This window comes from Acinonyx jubatus, chromosome D3 (assembly GCF_027475565.1).
Source record: "Acinonyx jubatus isolate Ajub_Pintada_27869175 chromosome D3, VMU_Ajub_asm_v1.0, whole genome shotgun sequence".
NCBI classification, from domain to species: domain Eukaryota; kingdom Metazoa; phylum Chordata; class Mammalia; order Carnivora; family Felidae; genus Acinonyx; species Acinonyx jubatus.
In genome coordinates this window covers 26,381,695-26,408,700 of record NC_069392.1, presented here as the reverse complement: position 1 = coordinate 26,408,700, position 27,006 = coordinate 26,381,695, and the positions used below count along the sequence as shown (strand labels likewise).

General features: G+C 54.0%; 1 protein-coding gene across 4 annotated transcripts in view; it reads left to right on the top strand.

Annotated features, from left to right (window-relative positions):
- Window positions 1-27,006, top strand: part of KIAA1671 (KIAA1671 ortholog) — a 202,077-nt gene that overhangs the window by 83,760 nt on the left and 91,311 nt on the right. Inside the window, exon 1 of one of the 4 annotated variants that reach the window (XM_053206234.1) lies at window positions 7,626-10,144. The exons of the other annotated variants lie outside the window; for them this stretch is intronic. Within the exon in view, the coding sequence (XP_053062209.1) occupies window positions 10,094-10,144 (51 nt within the window). The 5' untranslated portion in view covers window positions 7,626-10,093. Of the gene's footprint in view, window positions 1-7,625; window positions 10,145-27,006 lie in introns of those variants that run through there. 4 annotated transcript variants of the gene reach the window in all.

The window sequence follows — 27,006 nt, the reverse complement described above, 5'->3', positions numbered from 1 at the left end:
GAGAGCTAGAGAGAGACAGAGTGTGAGAGGGGGAGGGGCAGAGAGAGAGAGACACACACACACAGAATCTGAAACAGGCTCCAGGCTCAGAGCTGGCAGCACAGAGCCCAACACGGGGCTCGAACTCACAAACCGTGAGATCGTGACCTGAGCGGAAGTCGGACGCTCAACCGACTGAGCCGCCCAGGTGCCCCTTGATTTGCTTTTTTCAAACATGGCACCTTTATTGAAATATAATTCGCACGTCATGCAAGTCGTTCTTTGAAAATGTACAAGTCAGTGGGTTTTCGTACATTCACGGGTTTGTGAGACCATCAGCACAGTCCCTTGAGAACATTGTCCTCGCTCTCAAAAGGAAGCTGCACCCATTCGCTGACCCCCCTCCCCCCCTCCCCCATCTCCCCTCCTCCCAGCCCTAGGCAAATGCCGTTCCGTTTTCTGTCTATGAATTTACCTGTTCTCGGAACCTCAGATAAATGGGACCATCCAGTATTTGTGCTTCTGCGTCTGGCTTCTTTCACCTGCATCATGTTTTCCAGTCATTGCCCCCCTCAAAGAAACCAGGCTCCCCTTAGGAATCAATCCCCAGCCAGGCCGGAGCATGGGTCAGATTTCCATTCCTTTTTATGGCTGAATCATGCCGCACTGTCTGGATAGACCACATTTCGGTGATCCGTGTGTCGGTTTGTTTCCACTTTTTTTGGCTGCTGTGAACCCTCCCCGCCACTTTATAGTCCCGTTGTGCGGGTTTGATGTCCTCAGAATTCTAACCTCTCTCTGCACTTTCTGACGAATTGCAGGATCGCAGAGCTGTTGATTGGTTTGTTCACTTCCGCGTTGACCGTGCAAACCTGACGCTCAGTTTGCTGAAGGAGTGAGTGGGCGGGTGGGCGAGTCAAGAGAGAGACCTACGCGGGGAGGAGTCCCCTGGCCTGGTTGTGACAGAGGGCTCAAGGTACAAGCAAAACTGGGTCTCGAAGGGGAGAAGTCCTGTGGGGAGAGGGGGGAGGGGCCACCAGGCAGAGGGCCCAGGCTGAGCTGGGCTTGATGGCCTGCGTTGCAGCCCTCATTTGTTATGCTCGCCACACACTGAGGGGGAGGCCCTCAGTGATGGAGGGGCCTCCCTGAGAGCACGGGGGGGGGGGGGCTACCCCGTGCTCTCAGGGAGGCCCCTCCATCACTGAGCAGAGAGAAGGGCTTAGAGGAAAAATGGAGACTGAATAACGGGGCGGGGAGGAGGCAGGGGCCAGAGTTCCCAGGACCGAGCCCCTCTCCACCCGCCTCAGAGGTCTGGTGATTGCTAAATGCCCAGCTCAGGGGCCACCTCAGGGCTTCTGAGTCCAGGTTCACAGGCGCTCTTGTCTGGATTCTGCCTCAGGAGCTGCAGGCAGCGGGCAGGCTAGGCAGGGACGGAGATTTAGTGACAAACCGGGAGATAGGAGTACGCGCGGCCGCCTATTCCAGCCTGTCCCTGCCCTCTGTCCAGTGTCTCAGGCACAATGCGGGATCTTAATCTTCATGTGACATCTCACCATTGTTTTAAAAATCGAAACTTGTTTTTACTTCATTTTGTTTTTTTTAAATGTTTGTTTATTTTTGAGAGAGAGAGAGAGAGCACGCGCACACGCGTCGGGGAGGGGCAGAGAGAGGGGGGACAGAGGATCCAAAGCGGGCTGCACACTGTCAGCACAGAGCCCGATGCGGGGCCCGAACTCACGAACCGTGCGATCATGATCTCAGCCAAAGTCGGACGCTCAACCAATTGAGCCACCCAGGCGTCCCTTATTTTATTTTTTTAAGATTTTATTTTTCAGTGATCCCCACACCCAGTGTGGGGCTCGAACTCACAACCCCGAGATCAAGAGTTGCATGCCCCGCCTACCATGCCAGCCAGGTGCCCAAAATCTCACCATTTTTATGTGTTGGAGCAGGAAAAAAAAAAAAGAATCAACATTTTTTTCTTTTTTAATTTTGATATAGGTACTGGTGAAGGTGGGTGGGTGGGTCAGGCCACACTCAGCTGCCTTCAGTTAACATGCTGGGAATTGGCAATTTTGTTTCACACACCTCACCTCAGTGAAGCTTAGGGAAGTGAGGTGGCTTGGCTCAGGCTCATACGGTGGGCGGGGTGACAGGTGGGACTCAGTCCAGGGCTGTTGGACTCTTCTGGAAACCTCCACATTCGGGGGGCGTCAGAAGTGACCCGAGTGTCCTCCAGAGGGTTTTCTAGTGCAATTTCTCAGTTCCAGCCATCTCCTCGCATCCCTGGCCCTGTCCCTGTTCCTGGTCCCCCACCACTCCCCATCCTCCTAACATTAAAAAAGGCACCATTTAAGGCCAAACAACAACAACAACAACAAAACAACAACATAAAAAAGTCACCATTTTCCTTGTGCAGTACTCAAAGTCTACCACCAGAGGGCGAGACGGAGGTGATCTAGTTCCAACATTGTTTTATTATTCATTTTTACCCCGCCTTTTGCATTAGGGCCTTTGCTCTGAAGAAGCCAAGTCTTCTGTGACCATTTGGATTTTCTTTTCAACACATGCCACTGATTTTGGTACACGTGTCACTCAGCTCCGTTCCCCATTAGGTCCCCTTACAGTTTCTATTCTACAAGCCTTGCATGGAGTTCCTGGGCTGAGGTGGGGACATTCTCCTTCAGCCTGCACAGCCCCAGCTGCCCCGTTTGTCTTTACTTAGGATGTTTCTCTTCTGAAGGAATTACTTGGTGGGGAAAAAATTCTGTTTTTATTTTATTTCTAAAAGGAGTGTGGCATATGTATGTGTCTGGGGGGTGGGCAGCCCATGATGACAGCCCTGTGAATATAGAAATGGCATTTCTGACTTGAGCAGACATATTTCCAGAGATGCTAAATCTTCTAATTGAACACAGGGTCCCTTGAGAAGAGGAACATTTGGTCATATTTCAATTGACTTTGGTTCCATGCCACCTCTTCTGAGAAGCCCTCCTGGGTTGCATCCTTTGCGGTGAATTCCTGGCCCTCTAGCCCCCCAGTGCTGTAGTGGTTTTCTCCCGTAGACCATGCGCTCCCTGAAGGCAAGGATCCCGTTTCACTCAGGCTGACTCGGTGTCCCCTCTGCTCTATAGTGAATCCTCAAGGCATCCAGTGGCTGAGCCCTTGTGGTCTGACACCACCTGGTCTCATCCTCACAAGAGCCCCGCGAGGGAAGAAATTATTATCAGCCTCACTTTACAGCTGAAGAAACTGAGGTGCCGAGAAGAGACACAGGTTGTCCAGGAAGATGCCGCGGGCAGGATCGGGGTTAGGGTTGGCACGCAGGCTTGTCTGAGTTCAAGTCGCTGCTCGAGACAGCTTCTTGACCCTTCTTCCTGCAGGTGCTCAAGCAAGGCTCTATGAATTAGCGGGGAGGGGGCCCTTCAGCTGGGGTCTAGGGGCCTCTGGGCTCACATGTGCCCACCTTGGGGATTTTTCCCTGGCTGTGACTTCTGTGTTTTATTTATTTATTGATTTATTTATTTAAGTTTATTTTACTTATTTTGAGAGACAGAGAGAGCACAGGAGGGGCCCAGAGAGGAGCCGAAGGAGAGAATCCCAGGCAGGCTCTGCACTGTCAGCAGTGAGCCCGATGCGGGGCTCGAACTCACAAACCGAGAGATCATGAGCTGAGCCGAAATCAAGAGGCAGTCGCTTAACCGACTGAGCCAGCCGGGCGCCCTCTCTGCCTGTAACTTCTTCCCTCAGTCCTTTGTTGTTCTCCCTCCTCCTCCTCTCCATCCTCCTTCACCTCTTTTTTTTTATTTTTTTCTCCTCCTTTTCCAAAAGCTTATTGGAATATAATTTGCATACCATGAAATTCACTCATTTTAACTCTGTAATTTAATAATTTTTAGCAAGTTTACAAAGGTGTACAACCAGTGCCACGAATTCCAGAACCTTTTCATCACCCAGAAAGAAACCTCCTACCCATTAGCAGTCATCCTCCACTCTCCGCCCACCACCCCCCCCCCCCCCCCCCCACCAACCACTGACCTACCCCGTGTCTCTATAGTTTTGCCTTTTCTGGACATTTCCTATCAGTGGAATCGTGCACAGCGCGTGGTCTTTGTATCTGGCCTCTTTCCCTGGGCAGCGCGTTCTTAGCCATCTTAGAACATGTATCAGTGCTTTTTTTTTCTTTTTTAATGTTTATTCATTTTTGAGAGAGAGAGAGAGAGAACGAGCAGGGGAGGGGCGGAGAGAGGGAGACACAGAATCTGAAGCAGGCTTCAGGCTCTGAACTGTCAGCACAGAGCCTGACTCAGGGCTCAAATTCACGGACTGTGAGATCATGACCTGAGCCCAAGTCGGACGCTTAACCGACTGAGCCACCCAGACGCCCCAGCATGCATCAGTGCTTTGGTCCTTTGTGTTGGGCTGGCTCCTTCCCATCCATGGGTGTCTCCCCTGCCTTTCCCAACCCTGTGTGCCCCTCCATGTGGTGGATGGAACCCACTGGGGCATGAGGGGCCGTTGCCGGGTCAGGCTGGGTGGGAAGGGATGAAAACTTGTTCTGCCTTCTACCTCCTGCTCCCCAGGTGTGTGCTTTAAATGTTTTCGAAAGTCCTGCAGTTGATAATGGCCTGTGGGTTGGCTCTGCCCTGGCCAGAGGGTCTCTGAGGTGCTTTTTGTTGGGGGGTGGGGGGGAGATAAGCCCATAACCTGATGAGCCGACCCCAGCTTGGGCTCCTGCTGGCTTCCTGCCAGCCAGGGTGACTGAACCTAATATGCCGCTAGCCAAGCACGGCCAAGGTGCTTTGAGCCCCTGCTGAGAGCCCCTGAGCACTTTACACGTAGTACCTCATTTCCTCCTCCCAGTGACGCTCCGGGGCAGCCACCGTCATCACCCCTATTTTATACTTGGGAGCCGGGGCTCAGCGAGATTAAATAACCAGCTCAGTATCACATAGCTAGCTACTGCTGGGATGAGGATTTGAACCCAGGCTTGTCTGCCTGCAGCACCTACGCCCTTCACTGGCACCCCGGGCTCCCTCTGTGAGACCTGCTGCCTCCTTCCTGGCTCTCAGTTTCCCCCTTGGATAGCCTTCCGCCCTGTCTGTGTCCTGCTGCTTTCAGAGGTTGTCAACTTCAGGAGCACAGGGGCATGTGTATGGCTTCTGTGAGTCCCTTTTTTTTTTTAAGTTTGTTTTGAGAGATAGCGTGCGCGTGCGTGCAGACGCATGAGCGGGGGAGGGGCAGAGAGAGGGAGAGAGCGAATCCCAACAACACAGGGCTTGAAACCACAAACCGTGAGATCACGATCGGAGCCGGAACCAAGAGTCAGACACTTAACCCACTGAGCCCCCAGGCGCCTGGCTGTGGGTCCCTTTTTTGGTGGCTGACAGGGTGCCGGGCACGCAGTAGGTCCGCCCTCGGTGTGTTGTGGGCACACAGAGGCACGTGTGATTTCTTCGTCAGCAGGTCTAGTGCTGGGAGCAGTGGAAATTCCCAGCCCTTCGGGAAATGGTTACAGAGCACCTACTAAGCGCTGGGCTGTGGGCCAAGGCCCTGCCTGTGGGGAGCCCAGAGCCCTGTGGGGGAGATAGGCTCCCATCCCACCGAGCACCCTGACACACTCAGAGAGGGGGCTCAGTGACTCCTGCTTGCTCGGAGGGCTTCCTGGAAACACGCTGTTTGCATTGGGCTCGACAGATGGTTGCACTTCCAAGGCTGGCAAGGGCATTCCTGGCCGAGGATGCTGTCTGAGCAAAGGCCGGGAGGCTGAGGGTCCACACGTGCTTGAGGAATGGGTTTGGCTGGGGCAGTACGTGGAGGCCGTATGGATAAGGGCATCGAAGGCCAAGCCAGTGGACCCTGAGGGACGACAGGCTTGTGGGGCAAGCAGGCCCTTCTAGCGTCTCGGGTGGTGGCCACGTCGGCTTCGTCCATGTCCGGCCCAGGGCCTGGACACCACAGGCGCACGGGGAGCGTGCGATGGGTGACTGGGCTGCCCGGGCTCCTACGGGATCACAGATCCGGATGCCCGTGAGGGCCGGGGCCTGGTCCAGGCCTGGGTTGTGGGGAGCAGGAGGCACGTGGCCGCTCTGGTCCCTGGGCAGCACCACATGGTTCTGCCCCGTCCGCACAGGAACGCCGGCCCGGTGGGCCAGGCAGCCCCGTGTTCCTAGACAAGCCGCGGCTCAGCATCGCTGCACGTGGCTCCTCAGATGCACGGACGCTGGCAACTCGTCCAAGTAAGAGAGCGCAGAGCCCCTGCCTTCCCTCCCCCGCCAGAAACCCCAACACCCAGACCGTGCCCAGGGGGCTGCCACTTTTCAGTCCCTTCCTTCCCGAATGCCAACGGCAAGTTTAAGCCCCCGCCCCTTGTGGGTGATTTCTGCCAAGCGCCGATCTCTCCGGAGGTCTACATGGTTGTGGTACCATCCGTCTGTTCTCGGAGGAACGAACAACGTTAGTAAAAGTTGCCCCGGGACCTGCTTTGGCCGGATGTTGCTCCTGGATGGGGGGGGGGGGGGGGGGGAGACAGGCTGTCCAGGGGTGGGCCCCCGGGGGCGAGGGATTGGAGGAGGGATGGCAGAGAAGCAGGAAGTTCTGCCAGAAGAGGCACTCTGGGACGCTGTGTCTGGGGGCCCGCCTTTTGCCCGGGCGGGGGGCTGCCGGGAGGGGCAGGACGGTTCCATCTGAAGCTTCGGGGCTCAACGTGAGCAGGAGGGAACGAGGTGACAGGGGAGGGGGGAGTATGCTCATTCTCCAGGACCCCCAGCGAACCCCACATACTCAGTGGCTCAAAAACGCTAGAAACTTGCTCTCTCGCAGCTCTGGAGGCCAGAAGTCTGAAATCCAGGCATCGGCAGGGCCAGGCTCCCTCCGGGAAGATTCTAAGGGAGGCTCCTTCCTGGTCTCTTCCAGCAGTTGGTGGCTCCAGTCTGTGACTCTGCTCTTACATCACGACCTTCCCCGAGGCTGCAACTTCTGTTCCTCTCTTTTAGGGATACGTGTTAGATTTAGGGCCTTGCTCGGGTCATCCAGCATGGTCTCATCTGCAGACCTTTAACCTGATTACGTCTGCAAAGTCCTTTTTCTAAACAAGGTCACATTTACGGGTTCTGGGCGGGCATATCTTTTTTGCAGGGGCCACCTTCAACCCTCTGAGGGGAGAAAGACTGCTTCTGACTCAGGAACAGCACAAGCAAAGGCCCTGTGGGCACATGACTCACCAGGTGGGGGAGGGGCTGGTGTAGGGTCCAGTGGTGAAAGGCAGGCAGGGGCCTGGAGCTGGGGGGATGGGAGCCAGGGATAGGAAGGCATTCAAGGTATGCGTGCATGTGTGTGTGGGGGGGTGCCTTTGTCACATGTATGCAGGTGGCTCCTCTGCCAGGTGGAGATCAGTCCCATACTAGGGACTGACGCAGACTAGGTGGAGGCCACTTCCAGCCCCGAGAGGGGGCGCTGCTCCAGGGGGCATGCCCTGATGACTGTGACCATCTCTGGGTTGGGGCTTTGTGGTGTTCCCACTTTGGTGGCCGTCCACCCCCCACCGGCCTGGTCCTGGGTCAGCCCTGACTCCCATCTTGGACTTGCTGGTCTGGCTTTTTCACTTTTTTTTTTTTTTTTTGAGGTTTGTTTATTTATTTTGAGAGAGAGAGAGAGAGAAAGAGAGAGCAGGGGAAGGGCAGAGAGAGGGAGGGAGAGAGAGAGAATCATAAGCAGGCTCCATGCGGTCAGTGCAGAGTCCAACGCAGGGCTCGAACCCATGAACCGTGAGATCATGACCTGACCTAAAGCCTAGAGCCCGGTCCCTTAACCGACTGAGCCAGCCCCCCAGGCGCCCCTGGCTTTTTTACTCTTTATTCCTCCCACCCCTGCCCCTGTCTCCGTTGTCTCTGTCCCCACTCTCTCCCCAGCTGTGCTCTGTTGTCTCGTCCCTGACTCTCCTTGCCCCTCTCAGGCCATCTGTCTCCTCGCTTCCTCCCTCTTTCTTTGCGCTCCTCTCCTCTCCTCTCCCGCCGCCGCCGCCGCCGTGCCCCTTCTTCACCAGATAGGCTTTGCTCTCAGGAACCGTGCTTCCCCCATCACCGCCCCATCCCTGTCTCTGTCATCCCCTCTGCCCTGTCCCACCCTCTTCCCTCTGGGTCCTCATCCTTGTCAGGCCAGTTGGAGACTGCATAGGAATAGCCTCCCCTCGGCCGCCTCCCCTCTCGGGGCTGGTGGGTAGTCAGTCAGCGTGTCACTAGGCAAGGGCCACCTGTCCCCCTGTTCTGTTAGCCCCTCAGTTAGGCTTGACTGTCGTTCAGTCCCTCAGTACGCCACACACACCCTAGCTGTACAGCCAGCAGGGATCCGGCCTCCAACTGGGCCGTTAGCCAGCGAGCGGGGCCCTGTCCCCTCTGGTTGTGCTGTCAGGACGCGGCTCTGTGCCTGTACCATCAGCCAGTCGGTCAGCGAGCGGGGACACGGGCCCTACCTTCCCCTGCACCCTCCGGGAAGGAGGGACCGGCCCTTGACTGACTGTCAGGCGGGCAGTGAGCCCTGCCTGCCGGATGTGGGATGTCAAGAACTTGTGAAGCCACGGGCTTGCCTTTGAAGAGTTTTGAAGTTCACCCCACGTTCTCCTCAGCTGCTGAGCTCAGCTCTCCCCTGTGGCGTTCAGATGAGCTTCCTGTCAGCCGCTCGGCCCAGCACTGGGTTGTGGGGCTGGTGTGGGTGCAGATGGGCCCGGGGGTCTGGGGGGTGGGAGCCTGGCTCTGAGCCAACGCCTCTGCCCAGCGCTACGTCCCCACCCTCCAAGGAGAGGCCTCAGGCCTGGTTCCTGTGTGGAGGGCTCACTGTGTGTGCCCGTCTCTGGTCCCGGCCTAGGCTGGCAGGTGGTCTGGAGCAGGGGGCTCTGGGTCTGCCTCACGGCTTGGTTGCCCCACTCACCTGGGGCAACTCCCTTTTGCCTTTGGGAGCCTCAGTTTCCTCATCTGGCTGGCGGAGATGATAACGCCTCTCCCGTGGAAATGCTGCGGGAATGAGACGAGAGGTTTTGGTATCATCGTACCTCACTGAATTTGCAGAACGCTGGAAGGTGGGGATCATCCATCCCATTTTACAGAAGGGGTAACCGAGGCTCAGGGAGGTGGAGAGACTTGCCACCATCAGCCTCTTTGGGAGGAAACATCCAAGAAGGGTCCCCCGGGAGGGCCTTAGAGGTGCTATAATTTGCATTTTTAATCTCTGCAAATGGATGCTTCTCCCACACCCCCATGTCATGCAGCTGGCAGATGGCGACTCTGGGAGCTGGTCTCTCCTTCCCTCAGCAGTCCTGACTGCTCACCAAAAGGACAGAACCCAGAACTCATGTTTGGGAAGCCCAGGTTCCAGGTTTGGCTCGGTTTCCAACTCGTGTAGCCTTGACCAAGTCTCTAGCCTTCTCTGGGCCTCAGTTTTCCCCTCCCGTAAAATGGGGACAACCAGGCCCTCCTTCCACTGCGAGTTTTGTTGAGTCAGAAGGAACTTGATCGGAGCCAGGAGGGGCTATGGATGTCAACTGATGGGATCCATCTGAGCTGATTTATTTCCTTTCCGTGTGAGGAGCTGGATGGGGGAGCTCCCCCTCACTGTGTGGTCTGCCACTCACTCAGACGCTCACGCGTACACACACAAGCACAAACACGCCCTTTTTTGTAAAACACACTCAGACACACACAATTACACTCACACACGGAGAGGTGCACGCACACAGGCACACCCTGTCTCTTCTTGCCTCACGGCTGAGCACCCGGAGAGGGGGGAGGGCGCCGGGGTCCTCCCCCTCCCCCTCCCCCCCTCGACCCTGCAGCTGGGTTTGGGAGGAGTCGCCCCTGGGCCCGCCCCCCCGGACGAGCCACCGGAGATGTTCCAGGCGGGGCTCACGGGACCTGAGCAGTGAGTGACATCCCCACCCCAGAGGTGGCTGTGGCCATTAGCGGGCCGTCTGGCCGGTGTCCTGGCTGTCAGCCGGCCTCTGAATGATTCATGCCGCCTTGAACTTGACTCCGGCGTGACCAGCCGAGCGGGAAGAGCCGCCCCCTCCGGAGAAAAACTGGAAACGCACACAGTGCCGGCAGCATAACCCCGGGCGTCTGAAATGGAGTATTATTACTGTCCCAGCCTCCTGAAACTCTTGCAGTACCTCTGGGTGAGTGTGGCCGCCCGGACGCGTACTTTTCTTCTTCTCTCCTGCCTCAGACCAAGTTGGTCTTGGGCTCTGTCTGGCCAGCGGTGTCTCTGTTGTCTTAAGCAATGGTGGCTGTTTTCAAGGAGGAGGGAGCGTTGGGGAAAGGGATGGGGGTTTGAAGAGCACTGAGTCCAGAATCTCGTGATCACTGGTTCCCCAGGGCCGGGCACCAGTGGCCTCCCCTCTGGTCCTCAGGGAAACCAGAAAAACAGGGACAGCACTAGTGAGGTTTTCGGAAAGTGACATTTCTTTGATTTAAAGGACTATTCTTTATTCTGAAATTATATCCCTCTTGCCTTTGTGGGTGAAAACATCCTGTCTTTTATGATGAAAAGAACAGATTTCGGTCTCCTTTCAAGGAACTTTGTAAGCAAGGGTAAAAAGTTAGAATCCTTTCATTGCGTTCTCTCCTCTGTATAACAAAGGGGGAAGAAAAAAACCCACAACTTTTTTTTCTGGTGAAATACCAAAGTCGGGGAACCCCGCGGAAGTGCTTTGTGGGGTACCAAGTGCTTTTTCGGATCTTCTGACGCTGAAACTGACCGGGCTGTGTGTGCCCAGGAACGTTGCTTCCCTCTCTGGGCCTCTGTTTCCTCATCTGTGCAACTAAGGGGTGGGTGGTAGGCGATGGCGGGTTGTGTGACATTCACCAGGGCTCTGTGAACAGAGGGGCTTACCAGGGAATTGTCATGAGTGGGTCTTGGAGTTTTCCAGAATGCATGCCACCAGGTTGAAAACGCCCAGGAGGGAAAGGCTTGGGAAATATTATTTTTCCCCCTGCTGAATGTTTGCAAATACTTCAGATGCCTTCTCACCCAGGGAATTTTCCGGAGCTCCTAAAAATACAACTTTAGGAAACATTGTTCTTCACCCGTCTCTCCCCCAGCGTCTGTATTCCTCCTCAGGCTCCTGGAGCAGATGAAAAACAGGAGACCCTCCTGGTCCGTATCCTTTGGTCACTGATGTTTGAATATTGTCATATTTTTTAATGTTTATGTTTTTTTGAGAGACAGAGAGACAGAGCAGGAGCAGAGGAGGGACAGAGAGAGAGACACACACACACACACACAGAATCCGAAATAGGCTCCAGGCTCTGAGCTGTCAGCACAGAGCCTGACGTGGGGCTCGAACTTGTGACCTGAGCTGAAGTCGGATGCTTAACCGACTGAGCCACCCAGGTGCCCCTGAATATTGTCATATTTTAAATGTAAGGCAACATTTATTGATTTATTTTTGTCTTTTTAATTATAAAAATAATATATGGAGGTGGTAGAAAACTTTTGAAAAATCCTAAAGGACATAAATGAAGGAAGAAAATAAGTCACCCATTGTCATGTGTATTTTTGAAATCTGTTGTCCACAGTGACCCAATGACCTTGATGTGCCCAAGTGTGTGTCAGGCTCTGGGCTTGCTGTTAGGGAGGCTGTGATATTGTGATTTTTTTTTTTTTCAGAAAAAAAATTTTTTTTTAATTTTTGAGAGAGAGAGAGAGACAGCGAGAGCAGGGGAGGGGCAGAGAGAGAGGGAGGCACAGAATCCGAAGCAGGCTCCAGGCTCTGAGCTGTCAGCGCAGAGCCCAATGTGGGGCTCGAACCCACAAACCCCAAGATCATGACCTGAGCCAAAGTCGGATGCTCAACCGACTGAGCCACCCAGGCGCCCCTGTGATACTGTGATTTAAGTAAGAAATACGTATTTGGCCTTCCTTCCTGTTTCTGGCACAGAGTTCCTAAAACCCTGGAATTTCCTAAGTGATAAGGGAGCAATAAAGGTGTCCTGAGATTATGTTAATGATGTGACTTTTGGACCCCACCTAGGGATGGGGACTGGTTGCCAGGGGAACCAACTATGGGATTAGAAAGTTAGAAATCTCAGTCCCACACCTGACCTCCAGGGAGGGGAGAGGGGCTGGGGGCCACAATAATCCCCAGCGGCCACAGACTTAATCAGCCATGCCTATGTAATGAAGTCTCCATATAAAACCTAAAAGGACAGGGGGTGCTTCTGGGTTGGTGGGCACGTGGAGATTTGTAGACAGGTGTATCGGCTAGCTCAGAGAACACGGGAGCATCACACCCTTGCCCCAGACCCTGCTGTGTGCACCTCTCCCATCTGGCTGCTCTCCGGTTCCATCCTTTTATAATAAGCTGGTGATCTCGTAAGTAAAATGTTTCCCTGAGATCTGTGAGTCACTCTTGCAAATCGATTGGACGCAAGGAGGAGGTCGTGGGAACGCCGGGTCCACAGCCAGTCTGTCAGAAGCCCAGGTGACAACCGAACCGGGACTCGTGATTGGCGTCTGAAGTGGGGTGGGAGGCCATCGTGCAGGACCGAGCCCTTAACCCAACCCGTGGGATCTGATGCTGTCTCCAGGTGGATAGTGTCAGAACTGAGTTGAAATGGTAGGACACCCAGCTGGTGTCAGAGAATTGCTTGGTGGTGTTGGGAAAAAAAAAAAAAAATACGTGTTGGAATTGGTGTCAGAATCAGAAACGCAGAGCTGATAGACACAAGCCTGGTGCTCTGTGTGGACTCTGGGCGCCTCAGCATACGTTCACTTAACACACGCCGACTGCGGTTCGGAGCTATAGGATCAGATCCTCGGAATGCAGGTGAACAGCATAGACAGGGCCCCTGAACCTTGTGGGGTCACAGGCCCTGCACAAGGAATTGGGACAGACAGCACAGGTGTGTTAGGATGGGGTGGTTCACAGAGCTGTGGGGGACACGGTCTCGTCGGGGGTCGGGGGGTCCAGGAGAGTCTCCCGGGGAAGCTGAACACTAAAGAATATGTAGGAGCTGGCAGGTGGATGCTAGGGTAGGGCAGGGGGAAGGGTGTGCCAGGGAGAAGGAACAGCATGTGTGAAGGGCTGGGGTGGGTGATTGAAAGGCATGCTCGAGACTGGTCCCAGAAACCAGCACAAACTCAGCCTGGCCGGTGGGAGGTGGGGGGGATGTCGAGGAGGACGCTGTCAGCCTCGCAAGGGCAGCTGTGGGGGACAGGTGGACAGAGACACGGCCCCTTCCCTGGCTTTGCCCCCAACTCCCGGTGTGGCCTGGGGCAAGTCTGGTTCTCTGGGCCTCAGTCTCCCCATCGGAACCATAACGAGGTGGTTTAGAGGGTCTTGCCAGGCGTGAATCCCAGAGATCCGGTCTTCACTGCCTCCTGTGGGTGACCAGGTCCTGGAGCATTGAGGCGCCGTGTGTCCTCACTGCTGGCTTTGCGGCTCACCCACGTCTCCCTCCCTCCGCCCCACCAAAGACAGCCTGGCGCACGGATAACAGGATTAGCCCTGCGTCTGGAACGCAAAGCTGGGAACCCTTGCTTGTTGAGCTTCTGAGAAAGCTGGGGGACGTGGAAACCCCTCAGGCTTCGGATCTGGATCGTGTCAGAGCCACCTGGTGTCGGGCAGGCCAGATGACCTCACTGGACCTCAGCTTCCTCATCTGCGAAGTGGAGACACGTCACCTTCCTCATTTGCTTGTTGGGACCGTCCCTGGGAACCCTCTTAGCTTGAAGGTCTAGAAGTCGCTGCTCAGCAAATGCGAGCTCTTCCTCTCTCCCAGGAACCTTCCATCAAATTGAGAGTGACCAGCTGGCCGCTGACTATCGCACGTGTCCCTAGGCGGTGGGGGGATGGGAGAGGGTGCCTCTCCCCATCCCCGCCATAGAGGCGAATCCACCTTCCCTCCGCCCATTCATTGTCCCATGACCCTGGTGTTTTAAAGTTACTTTTTAATTTTAGAATACTTTTAGATTTATAGAAATGTCGCACACATAGTAGGGGAGTTCCTGAACCCTTCCCCCGATCTCCCCCCATGTTCGCGTCTTGCCATAACCACCATACATTTACCCAAAAGAAGCAATTGGTTCAGTACTATTAACTAAATGATCAATTTTACTCCACCGGTTCCCATCCGGGGGCAGTTTTGACCTTCAGGGGACACTTGGCAATAGCTGATGACCTCCTTTGACTGTCACAACTGAGGGAAGAGGGTTGGTACTGGCATCTGGTGGATACAGGCCAGGGATGCTGAACAGGATGGCCGCCCACCCCCCAAGCTCCCCCCACAGAGAGTGATCTGGCCTGAGACGTCCATTAACCCCGAGGCTGAGAGAAACATGCCTGATTCAGGTTTCACCCGATTTTCCACCAACATCTTTTTTCTGTTCCAGGACCCAAGCCGGGATCCCACCTTGTATTTTGCCTGTGAGTTTCACCCATAACAGGGGCCCGCTGACTGCAGGCTGGGCGAATGAGTGCTTAGATATCCACATCGTTGTGTGTGCCCACTGATAATGAGAACGTTTGCCCACACCGCTGAAAAACACTCTGTAAACGTGCTGTTTGATGGCTGCTTAGAATTTGCACGTGTCACCAGCCTTGGCTATTTGCCATCTTCCTGGGGCTTTCACTATACGTACAACTTAGTGATGGTTGTTCTCAGCCTTCAATACATTTTTTTAAGTTTTTATTTAAATTCCAGTCGGTTAACATACAGTGTGCTATTCGCTTCAGGTGCACAATGTAGTGATTCAGCACCTCCACACGTCACCCGGTGCTCATCCCCAGCGCCCTCCAGCCTTAAATGTGTATTTACCTTTCAGGTTATTTCGAAAGTCAGCTTCTTAGGGGCCAGGCGTCCGCTGCAGCAGGTTTCTGCAAACTTGTCATTTGTTGATGGGATGTCAGTGGCTTCCTGTTGGTGGCTCGGGTCCATCACACAGCTACAGGTCTTACTGGGGGCGGGGGGAGAAACCGCCGGCCCCCACCATCCCGCCCTGTCACCAGCCCAGCGTCAGCTGGGACGCGGGGGAGGGAAACTGTTTCTGTTTCAAATCATTAGTAACTGTAGCTGATGACTGAGCCGCCATGGCTGTTTTGAGTTACTTAATCTCCTTTGTTGCCGGGATAGCTTAGCCAGACAGTCCCAAGGCTGGTGGCCTTTTTGGGGCACTGACATCAAGCTGGTGTGGCTCGAGGTTGTCAATTGCAACAGCAGTAGCATTGATGGTAATAATAATTAATAATAATAATTAATAGCGGCCAGCACCATTCCTGCTGACCATTTACAACATCCTGGCTTAGTGCCTTTCATGGATGTCTCATCCTATCCTCACCAGAACCCCATGGGTAGATTTCATGATCGCCTTTGTTTTGCATTTAGGGAAACGGGCCCAGAGAGGTTAAGCAGCTCATCTAAGGTTCCCCAGCTGGGAGTTGTCAGAGCCCAGATCTGAGCTTAGGACTCCAGTGTGTCACTTTACTTCACTGAGCCTGTTATTCTGGTTTCTCTGGTGGGGAAACTGAGGCCCATGGGATTGAGGCAGCTTGCCAGCCTACCGGTTTTTATTCACAGCAAGCTTTGCAAGGTGGAAGATGATAGAAGGGTGTTGCACTGGGCCAAGCAGGTCTGGAGAGAGAGAGAGAGAGAGAGAGAGAGAGAGAGAGAGAGAGAGAGCCCTGGCTCAGAATCCCGACTTCACCAAAAAGCAAGTCCCATTACTGCTCCGGGCCTCAGTTTCCCTATCTGTAAGTGGAAGTCGTCGGCCCCACCTAGCCGGGCTCCACTGAGGATTCACTGTGATAAGGGCATTAGTATTCTTGGAGCAGGGCTGGACTCAGAATGGGTGCTCTGTTTCGAGATGTTCTTTTTTGGGGGGATGGGGATGGCTCTGCTATAATGGCAGAGACGCCCTGCACCCTCCACCCCCCAGCACACACAGACTTTCCCAGGCTCAGAGAGCCTGGAGGCTGCCTCGTGGCTGGCCACCTTCATCTAGTCTGTGTCACCCACAGCTAAGGGGCTTATCAGAATGGCACTTCCGGCAGCTTCTCCTGGAAGCTGCCACGTGACATGGAGTCCAAGATCGAGGACGGTCCCCTGTGCTGTTGGTTGTGGGTCCCTCCCCTGCCCCTTCCGGGGTCGGTGGTTCAGTGGCTCGGTCTCTGTGGAATGAGAGAGGGAAACCACTTTGTTTCCCCTTGTGGTTGGTAAGATTCATCTCCCCTCGCTTGACTCCATGACTGGATTTTTTTTTTTTTAATTGGGAAAATGTCCAAATGTCTAAGTGTGGTTAAATTGGCTGTTCTTTCCCTTGGGCTTCCTTGCTGCTTGTTTGCTGAGCTACATCCCTCGCTCAGCTTGTCACCACGTCCAGGAGATAAGGGCACGCACAAACCGTGCCCACCACCCATGGGTGGCATCATGATAATCCTTATAACAACCCCACGAGGTCGGTATTGTCGCCGTTTCACATTTGAGAAAACAGAAATTCCAAGAGGTTGAGTACCCACCCGATGTTAAAAGGCCCGTAAGGGTGGGGCTGGGCTTTGAACTCAGGAAGCCTGACGTCAAAGCCGATGTGCTTGGTCACTGCACACGGCTTCCCTCGGCCTGTCCTGCTCACTGTTGAGTCCCCAGCCGCTGGCACCATGTCTGGCACCTACTGGTTGGGCACTGGACGAGGGCTGATGGACCACACGACCGGCCCAGTGTGTCACAGGTGTCATGGGGACGAGCTGCCCGTGAGCTCCGACGTGGTGCCCGGCGCTCAGCACAAGCCCGTCAATGGTTGCCGCTGCTACTGTCGTTATTTTCATGACCAGCTCCTGCGTCTCAGATCTTGGCGCCTTCCGCGTGTGCTGAGGCCTGGTTTGTCTTCGCAGTGTTTGTGGCCAGAATAGAAGAACTGGCTATTTTTGTGCTGTTTGGCTTGGGCCTGGGGTTTGGGCCACGGGACGCCTTGCGTCACGAGAGGTTTGCATCCGACTCGAGCCGTGATCAGGAAGCCAGGTTGCAGAGCTGAGAACGGGGTCTTGGAGCCAGACTCTCCTGGCTTCCAGCCCCCATGGAGCCGCTTCCTAGTGGAGTGTGGGGCTTTGAGCAAACCCCTTCACCTCGCAGAAAGTCAGCTTTGCCATCCGTAGAGTGGGGATAACGACAGCATCTCCTGGGGGGGGGGGGGGGTCGTCCTGAGGACTCAGTGAAGTAATGCAAACAAAGCTGGCCCGTAGTAGGTCTTGAATAAGTGCTGATGACTGATGTCAGCACAGACACCTAATGGGCCCTCAGTTCGATTCAGGTAAACACATGTGCCAGGCCCTGAGCGAAGGGCTTGGGATACATCGGTGAACAATGTGGTCAAAGATCCCTGTCTCAGGGATTAACATTCCAGTGGGTTCAGGCAGTGAACAATGGGCATGATACATAAGAGCATGTATAATGTGTCAGGGGGTGGAGTGTGCTGCGGAAAGAAGGAAGTAAGCAAGTAAGAAGGCTCAGGAGGACTTGGATGGGTGGGACCGGGGGGCCTACCTAAGAAGGTGACATTTGGACAGAGACTTTGGAGGAGGGGAGGGAAGAGGCCAGGGAAGCTCGGGGGAAGAGGCAGCAGCCGGCGCCAAGGTCCTGTGGTCCGAGTGTGCACAGGTGCTTTCGTGAATCTGGAAGGAGGCCAGGGTGGCTGCCGAAGAGTGAGTGAGGGGAGCAGAGTTGACAGCAAGGTCGTGGAGGTCACTTGAAGGACTTTGCCTTGTGCTGTGAGGGTGACGGAGCCGTGGAGGGGTGACACCTCGAGTGACACAATCTGACGTGGTTTTGAATGGAGCCCCCCGGTTGCCACACACGGAGCAGACTGAAGCGGGACCAAGGCAGGACGAGGAAGCGCAGTGAGGGACCCCGCAGGTGTCCAGGGGGGAGGTGGTGGTGGCTCAGACCAGGGGCAGCGGAGGAGGTGGGGAGAAGGGGGCAGGTTCCGGATCTGTTTTGAAAGTTGAGCGACAGGATTTGCTGGTGGATTGGATGTGGGGTGGGAGGGAAGAAGAGTCCTGAAGACACTGAGGGTTTGGGGCCTGGCCGTTGGAAGGGTAGAGGTGCCATTGACTTTCTTCAGGAAAACTTGTAGGTGGCTGGGTTTGCAACTGAGGCAGATCAGGACTCGGCTTTGGACTTGGGGGGTGGAAAGAATATCTGTCAGACACCCCATGTTGTCACGTGTTCCCCATCCTCTCCCCGGCCTCGCTTTCCCCGTCTGTACAACAGGAACGGTAACTTCTGCCCTGCCCATGTCTAACGGTCGTTGAGATGCTCGGGTGGGAACTTTTATTTTATTTTTTTTAAAGTGTATGCATTTATCTTGAGAGAGTGAGAGCAGAGGAGGGTCAGAGAGAGGGAGAGAGAGAATCCCAAGCAGGTTCTGTGCTGTCAGCGTGGAGCCCGATTTGGGGCTTGAACTCAAAGATCCATGAGATCATGACCTGAGCTGAAATCAAGAGTCAGGTGCTTAACTGAGCCACCCAGACGCCCCTGAGTGGGAATGTTAAAGGGCCTCCCAGGAGGGTCAAAATACCAAGTCCGCGTGGTGAGATTTTTTTGGCCCCTTAGATAATTCCTGGCATTTCTGAGCCTCCACTAGGAGGCCTTCAGAGCCTTTAGACACAAGCAGGCCCTGCTAACCCCCATTGTAGGGTTCACAAGAATCCACCGGGCACATCCATCATGGTGACAGTTCCCGACTCTTCCCTGTTAGGGCCCCTCCTGGCAGGACCACCATCCCATCCCCCCTGTTAGTCTGCAGGATCCTCAACATAAAAGGAAAAGAGAACCTTGTGATGTGCGTGGCTCCCCCGGCTCGTCGGGCCCCTCCCGGGTCCTTGGTGGGCCTCAGCCACACTCCCATGCCTTTGGGAGTTTCGTGCTGACCGGATGAGATGAACCCTGCTCTCGAATGGAGGGCTTGCAGGCTGGCAGCCCTTGCCATCCCAAAGGAACCGTTGCTGAGTTTCAGACATTCCAGGGCTTCAAGCATTTGGAAGGGGCGTGCCAATTCTGTGACGGCCAAAAGGAATGATAAATGCAGGGTAGAAGCTCTGGAGGGGTGGGCCTGTGGGCAAAACACTTCTGGGAGCCAGGAGTCCCAAGCGTGATTGCTGTGTGACCCCAAGGCAATTGCTTGCCCTCTCTGGGCCTCAGTTTCTCTATTGGTATAATGAAGTATTGGACTGGGTTCTCCTTAAGGTTTTTTTTGTTTTGTTTTGGTTTTGTTTTTTACTGTGCACAGTCTCCCAATTCTATGAGTCTAGTAAAGAACGGAGCTTTGGGGTCAGACAGGCCTGAGTTTAAATCCAGCCTTCCCTGCTGTGTGACCTTGAGGGAGGGGCTTCATGTCTCTGAGCCTCAGTTTTCTCTCTGGGGATGAGAAATCCCCCTTTCTCAATGGGGATTATGTAAGCATCTCATTGCAGAGACCAGCAGGGAGAGCACCTGGCACGTGGTAGTAGGCACTGTATAGGTGGAAACATTCCTTCCGGCGAGTATTCTATGAACCACATAGTATATAATATAGGATGCTAACTAGCTGCCTGACTGGCAGAATGATTTCCAGGTTGAGACGCTAGAGGGCGCTCCTGTTCTAACAAATCACCGAGCTCTGAGGTGGACTTTTAATTTTTATTTTATTTTATTTTACTTTATTTTATTTTATTTTATCTTCTTTATTTTATTTTGTTTTGTTTTTGTTTTGTTTTGTTTTGTTTTATTTTATTTTTTTGTTAGTAATCATGGTTTTCTTTTTTCTTTTTTTACTATAATTTATTGTCAAATTGGTTTCCATGCCACACCCAGTGCTCATCCCAACAGGTGCCCTCCTCCCTGCCCATCACCCACTTTCCCCTCTCCCCCACCCCCCCATCAACCCTCAGTTTGTTCCCAGTATTTAAGAGTCTCTTATGGTTTGCCTTCCTCCCTCTCTGTAACTTTTCTTTTCCCCCTGCCCCTCCCCCCTGGTCTTCTGTTAAGTTTTTCAGGATCCGCATGTGAGTGAAAACATATGGTATCTTTCTCTGCCTGACTTATTTCACTTAGCATAATACCCTCCATCCACGTTGCTACAAATGGCCAGATTTCATTCTTTCTCATTGCCAAGTAGTTTTCCATTGTATATATAAATCCGTTCGTCAGTTATGGACATTTAGGCTCTTTCCTTAAAGCAGCCACATACCTTAGTGTGTGTAACCCTCTCCAGAGAGGCAGGTGCTTGAATTATCCCCATGTTGCGGATTGGGTCGTTGAGGGAAACCTGACTTGTCCAAGGTCACATGGAGAGAAGGCATCAGAACCTGGTTTCTGGGGCAGGGCTTTTTCACCTGGAACCCACGGTCCCTCTTTGCACCCTGAGGTCTCCCGCAGCCTGAGTTCTGGTGCCCAGGGAGGAGGAGTCAGGCCACTCGGATCAGTCTTGGTGGGATAAGCCGGGCCAGCCCCTGGGCCCTGGTCCTTTCAGCCCAATATCGAGAAGGGGTATAGTGTAGGATGTAAATGATGGAGGGGGGTGGGGTGGGTACATTTTGCTGAATCCTAGGATGCTGGTCCCTGGAGAGAAGCTGTACCTTTTTTGTTTGTTTGTGTGTTTTGGTGGTAAATCTGGCTTCAGGCCATCAGTAATGGACGAGTAAACAACTTCTTGCGGGTCAGTGCCTGTCCTGCTGCCCACTTTTGTCACTGGTGGGCAAAGGACTTTTCCAGAGCTGAAAAGGGACTTGGATTTGGGACTTGCGAGCTGAACAAATATAGGGTTTCCATGTTTGAGGCAGAACGGATACGTGGGAGGCAGCCTGGGAGCCAGGATACTGGGGTCTGGTCCCACTCTGGGCCCAGCGACTTCGTCTTTGAAAGGCACTCACTGGCTTGTCTCAGGGTCGGCTTGCTGTGCAGGTGTACTGAGCGCCTGCTCGGGGCTGGGCCCTGAGCTGGGTCTTAAAGCCTGAGCAGGACCAGCGGGGAATGGACATTCTGGTGGCAGGACCAGCTGGTGCAAAGGCCTGGCGGTTCTGGAAGAGGTGGGAGATGAGAGGGTATCTTTATTTGGAGCCTAAAGGACATAATATCAGTATTTCCTCAAAGGGGAAGTGATGGTATGCGTGAGAAGGTTGTCAAGAAATTTGGTCCCAATTATTCATTTGAGAAAACCCCTTGCTTTCTTTTTAAGGAAACCTCTCTTTATTTTTTATGGAGAAATCCTGAGGTAGGGAGGGGAAAATGTTTGTAGATCTATTCTGTTTAATGTTATATTAATATTTTGTATTAGCCGTGCATTCATAGAACGTAAGCACATTCATGTGGTTAACATAATATCATTTTATAGTCACGACGTAAATGCAATAACACGGTAATAGGAGGTGTTTTTTACCTTCTCTTCTGGGGCCAGGGTATGTCTTCGCCAGGACGGCCAGATTAAATTACCGTAGCCCAAGTGGCCTACACGACAGAAATTCATTTTTTCACGGTTCTGGAGGTTAGGAGTCCAAGATCAAGGTGCTGGTAGGTTTGGTTTCTCCTGAGGCCTTTCTTCTTGGCTTGCCGATGGCTACCTTCTCGCTGTGTCCTCACATGGCCTTGCCTCTCTGCTCATGCACTCTGGCGCCTGTGTGTATCCATATGTCCTCTTCCTATGGGGACACCAGTCAGATGGGATTAGGGCCCACCCTGAGGGCTTCATTTTAACCTAATCACCTCTCGAAAGGCCCTGTGTCCAAATACAGTCACATTCTGAGGTCCCAGGACCAGGGCTTCCACATTCAAATTTTGGGAAAACATAGTTCAGTCCATAGCAGCCAGGCACCACGCAGAGCGCTTCGTGTGGCTTTATTTTACCCTCGCGACAGTCCTGCGAGGGAGAGGCTGTTACCACCCCCATTTCACAGATGATGAAACTGAGGCTCAGAGACAGGTGAAGTCGCTTGCAGAAGACCACACAGCGGCTCAGCCGTGGAGCTGGGATTCGATCCCATACGGTGTTGCCTCAGAGCCTGCACTGTGTTAGTTCACGTTTTTAGGTTGACTTTAATCCCGAGGATGCCTCTTTTAATCTTTCACAATTCTGTCGAATTTACCGGACGTTTCCTGATTGCCAGTCTGTACTCTGCCCTGTCCTTGTTTAGGTGCAGTTGGAGGAGACCCAGACGGGGAGGGAAGGCCCTCCCCAGACCCTGGTCCTGTCCCAGCTTGTTGGCCTGTTGGCCACCTTCCCAGGGGGGCGTGCCGGGGGCCGCCCGCTCCCTGCTCTGCCCCTGACTGCCCGTGTTTGCCGAGAGCAGCCTGGGCCCATGAAAGCAGCCTTTGTCCTCCTGGAGGGATGACCTAAGTCCCGTCTGGGGAACAAAGCGTCGACCTGCCACGTGAGTTCAGGTCAGCCCCAGTAGCCTGCGGAGTCTCTCAGGCTGCCTGGGGAGGGGGCAGCCTTGGTCACAGGGCGGCTGATTAGGTAGGCTTAGGAAAGCCGCAGAGCCCTCTGGTGTCCTGAGCGCCGAAGCCAGGGGCTGCTGTGTGCACAGAACTTTACAGCTTCCAAAGTCCCCCGCTCTCTGGTTTAGTGCATCCTTTCAGATGGTGCAAGGTCTACAGGTCAGGGACTCAGATAGGCAGGTACCAGGTGTTCTGGGGAACCACTTCCAAAACATGGGGGTATAAACCAGCCACTATTTAATATGCTCATAGTATTTGGTAGGTCAGGCAAATCGGACAGGGCTCGGTGGGGACAGCCGCTCTGTGATCGTTGGGGGTCAGCTGGGAGCCCTGAATGGCTGTGGGCTGGAATCATCCGGAGGCTTCTTCTCACCTCCCTGCCCGGTGCCTGCGATGAGCTGGGAGCCGGGCGTCTGTGGGACTGTTGACCGGGCACCTAAATGCGGCCACTGCAGCCTGGGCTTCCCCAGCCACAAGCCCACGAGGCAGATGTCATCCTTTATGATGGACACAGCCCCCGGGAGTCACTTCCACCGCTCCCTGTGGATTGAAGCAGTCTCAAGCCTCCTTCCCCCTGGATTCGAGTGGAGGGGACACGGACCCACCTTCCAGTGGGAGAAGTGCCAGTTTGCAGTCACGTTGCAAAGCCACCCTGGCTAGAAGTAAAAGAAAACGTGACTAGGTATCATTTATTGAGCACTTACTGTGCACCACGGCTTCATGCGGATTAAACCTATAGGATCCTCCCCACAGCCCCCAGGAGGGGGTGGATTCAAAGCCTGCTGTTTTCCTGGCACATTTGGCCCGAGAGGGTGGGGGAACCGAGGGAAATCAACATCGGTGTTGAACTTGCCACAGTCGGAAGTTGTGGGCTGACTTTTCCCCCCTTCCTTTTCCAAACTTAGAATATCCCTCAAGTTCTTGAAAATTCTCACTTAAGTGTCTGATTCATCTCGTCCCCACTCACCCATCCTTGCTTCTGGCGCTCCGTTTCTCTCTTCGGGTGCTGAGTGTCTCCCCCCCCCCCCCCCCACCGCCGCACCCCTAACCCCTTCTCCACTCTGTAGCCCTGCGGGGAGGGCGCACAGCACACCCCCGCCCCCCCGCCCCAGCTGGCTGCCTCTCTCAGAGCTTCTGAGGAAACATCGAGTGGGGCCCTGTGGTCCTGATGGAGGAACCAAGCTGTTACTCACCCCTGTGCGAGTGCCACGTTCTCTGTTCCTCCAGGGCCGGCCTTGGGGCTCATTTATCTGCCTTCCAGGGTCTGACATTCGATAGGTGCCCAGTATTTGTTTGGTGAACTGAACCCATCAGTGGTGAAGCGGGGAAGGATGGCTGGCTGGTCAAGGGCAGAGGTTCTCTCTTATCTGTGTCCCTGGCACACAGAGGGCACTCAGTAAGTGCTCATTGTACCAGACGAATGAAGCTGTGAAGGGGTGGATGGGCCTGAGAGCGGTGACTGTGCCAGGTATTCGTGCCCTTGTCACACCACACAGTGCTTGACGCCCGTTCACTCTGTTCATGAACGTTAAGCAGAATTGAATGAGTGAAGGAAAAGCAAAACTTCTTGAGAGTAGGGACGCGTCTTGATTATTTGTTTCCCCGGTTCTTAGAACAGGGCCTGGCATACAGTGGGTGCTCAATAATTGCATGCTGAACTGAATACATGAATGAATGAATGAATGAGCGAATGAGTGAATAAACGAAACTTTGGGCCCGGGCAGGGCCCGTGTCTTGTTCATGTCTTTCCTCAGGTCCTAATACAGGGCCAGGCAGACAGCAGGTGCTTATTAGCACATGCTCCCTGTGTTGCCCTGACCTTTGTAGGGGTGTCTGTCCCTGAGGATTGAGAGGGGAAGGCTGGCTGGGTGGACCTTGCCTGTCTTGATTTGCCCCCTGCCCCGCCCACCGGGCCCCACTGCAGACTTTTCCTGTTGTTCCAGTGTGCACAGGTGGACAGGAAGTCCCCGAAGGCCTGCCGGGAGCTGCTTCCCCTATTTTCTTCATGCCAGGCTGGCCTTGAGTGGGACCAAGGCACCAGTCTGAGCCCCAGCGCCGTCATCTGGCTGTGGAACAGTCTCCCACCCCCCACCCCCCTGCCCCCCCAGGAGTTTTCTTCCTGACCATGTTAGCGATTCTATTTTAGAGCTGTCTGGCCAGCTTACGCCCGGCAGGGGAAGCCTGGGAGAATGTTCTGCACAGAAGCCAGCCCCTAAAATCACCTTGTTCTGATGCCGGCCGGGCAAGTTAACCCCCAACAGCTGAGCCTCCGGCACAGAACAGAGTCAATCAAGGCTTTGGGGGTCTGAGAGAGCAGGATTCAAATCTACCTCTGTGACTTTAAGTAAATGGGTGTAGTAAACCTTTTATTTTATTTGTTTCAGGATCCTGTTTCCCAATCCAGGGCTATGCATGTCTGTTGCTTTTTTCAACTCCTTGTGCTGAGGCCACGCACTCCCAGAGATATGGTTTCAGTGGATTCCCAGCAACTGTGTTTAAAGAACTGTCTGCCCCAGTTGAGATCGAGAGACAGTGTCTCAGGCTGTGTCCTCGAGAAACAGAGCCTGAGACAGGGATTCACGCGTACGGGATTTAGCGATGGAGAGGTCGAGTCTGGGAGGAGTCTGGGAGGGTAAACAGCACTACCAGATAAGACCCGCCTTGAAGCAGGCGGGCAGCTCTTCCTTTATCAGCCAAGGTCCCCAGAACCTGGGGGACGGGTGCCTCAGCCAGTCCAGGAGACTTGGGTGAGTGGCACGGACAGCATTTACGACAGCCAGCCAGATTTGAGGTTACTGACTCGATTCAGCAGGACACTGGGTGTAAATTGGCTGGCATAGGGTAGTCAAAGCTTAATCAACAGTAGCTTGGTAAACACGAAAATCTGTTAAGGAAATGAAGGTGGATAAATCAGAGTTGACAATGTTTATTCTTCAAAAGCCCACAAGGAGCCAGGTTCAAAGAATGGGTGCAGAGGTGAGGCCCCCACATCCTCTGCCTCCGAGGAGGGCGGACACACTCATAAATATATATTTATTTTTGAGAGAAGAGAGAGAGAGACGGAGCACAAGTGGGGGAGGAACAGAGAGAGTGGAAGACACAGAATCTCTGAAGCCAGCTCCAGGCTCCGAGCTGTCAGCACAGAGCCTGACGCGGGGCTGAAACCCACAAACTGTGAGATCATGACCTGAGCCGAAGCTGGACGCTTAACCGACTGAGCCACCCAGGTGCCCCTGGACACACTCATAAATGGATACATGTGCGGTCGTGCTGTACCTTGAATGTCTCCACTCACTGAGGCGAGATTTGGTAGAAGGAGGAAAGTTTTAACACAAGCGTCCAAACATCAAAGAACAAGTTTTTTGTTTTTTTTTTTAATTGGAAAAGCGATCCATACGCACACACGGTAAACATTTCCAAGAGAGCAAAATTGTATTCTAAGGAAAAATCGGGCTCCCTGCCACCACTTCGAACCTGCAGTCCCTTCCCAAAACCTGGTGATCTTTTCCATACGTCTCCTTTTAGAAATGTTCTCTGCACACGAAAGACTGTGTCTGTGCATGTACCTGTATCCTCCTGTATACACACACACACACACACATTTTAAAATAAATCAGACCTTGCTGTGCTATATGCAGCGTCCTAGGCCTTGATTTTTCTTCTTCTCGTAGACCTGACGTCTTTCCCTATGAGGACAGTAGGTCTGCTCTATCTGATGGCTTTATGTTTTTTCCTTGCACTGTAGTTTATTGATCTGGTCTCCTCTGGGTGGACACGCAGGTCGTTTCCAATTCTACCTACCATAAACCGAGGCTGCGGTGAACACGCTTGTGCAGACCTCTTTGCGCCCTTGACGTGTTGCGTCTGCGGGAGAAGTGCCTAACCGTGGACTTGCTGGGGCGTTTGGAGGTTGAATAGAGGTCTTCCAGGTGGGCCGGGAGAAAGGGGGATGGGGAGGTGTTCAGGCAGAAAGAATGTGTGTGTGGATACAGGAGCTGGAAGCTGAGAACAGGGCGGCCTCTGCCCTCGAGCACAAGTGTGGTCTGAGCCCCCATGCCTGGGGCTCTGGCCTGATGCTCTAATGCCCCATCATGGGCCAGGGTTTTACGTCAGCTCTAGGGATCCAGGGCGTGCAGGTGACCGGTTATGAGGGTTCTGGCCCAGTGGCCTCTTAAGACCCGCTCGTGGGCGTCAGGGTTCGCCTCTGGGCACCGTGAACTCTGGAGCCCTCCGCTCCAATGCTGTCTCAGTTGAGAGATCTCAGCGTTTCTCTTTAAGTCTCCAGGGCCCTGGCCTCCCCGAGCGCATGGGTAGTTTGGTGAGAAGCCCACTGTGGCAGGTTCTCTTGGAATTCCTCTGCTCCCAGTTCCTGGTTCAGCCTGGCTCCCCACCTAAAACGTTCCCAGGCCTGTAGCCCCCAGCTGGGCACCCGGGTGGCTCTGGGACGAAGTCAGCTAATGGCTAACCCCTGTTTCTTGTCTCCCTATCCTTGTTCCCCACGTGTGCTCTGGGAGTTGAGATCTCTCTCAGATGTCTGCTGGAGTCTCTCGGTCCCTTAGAGCATGAACATTCCTTT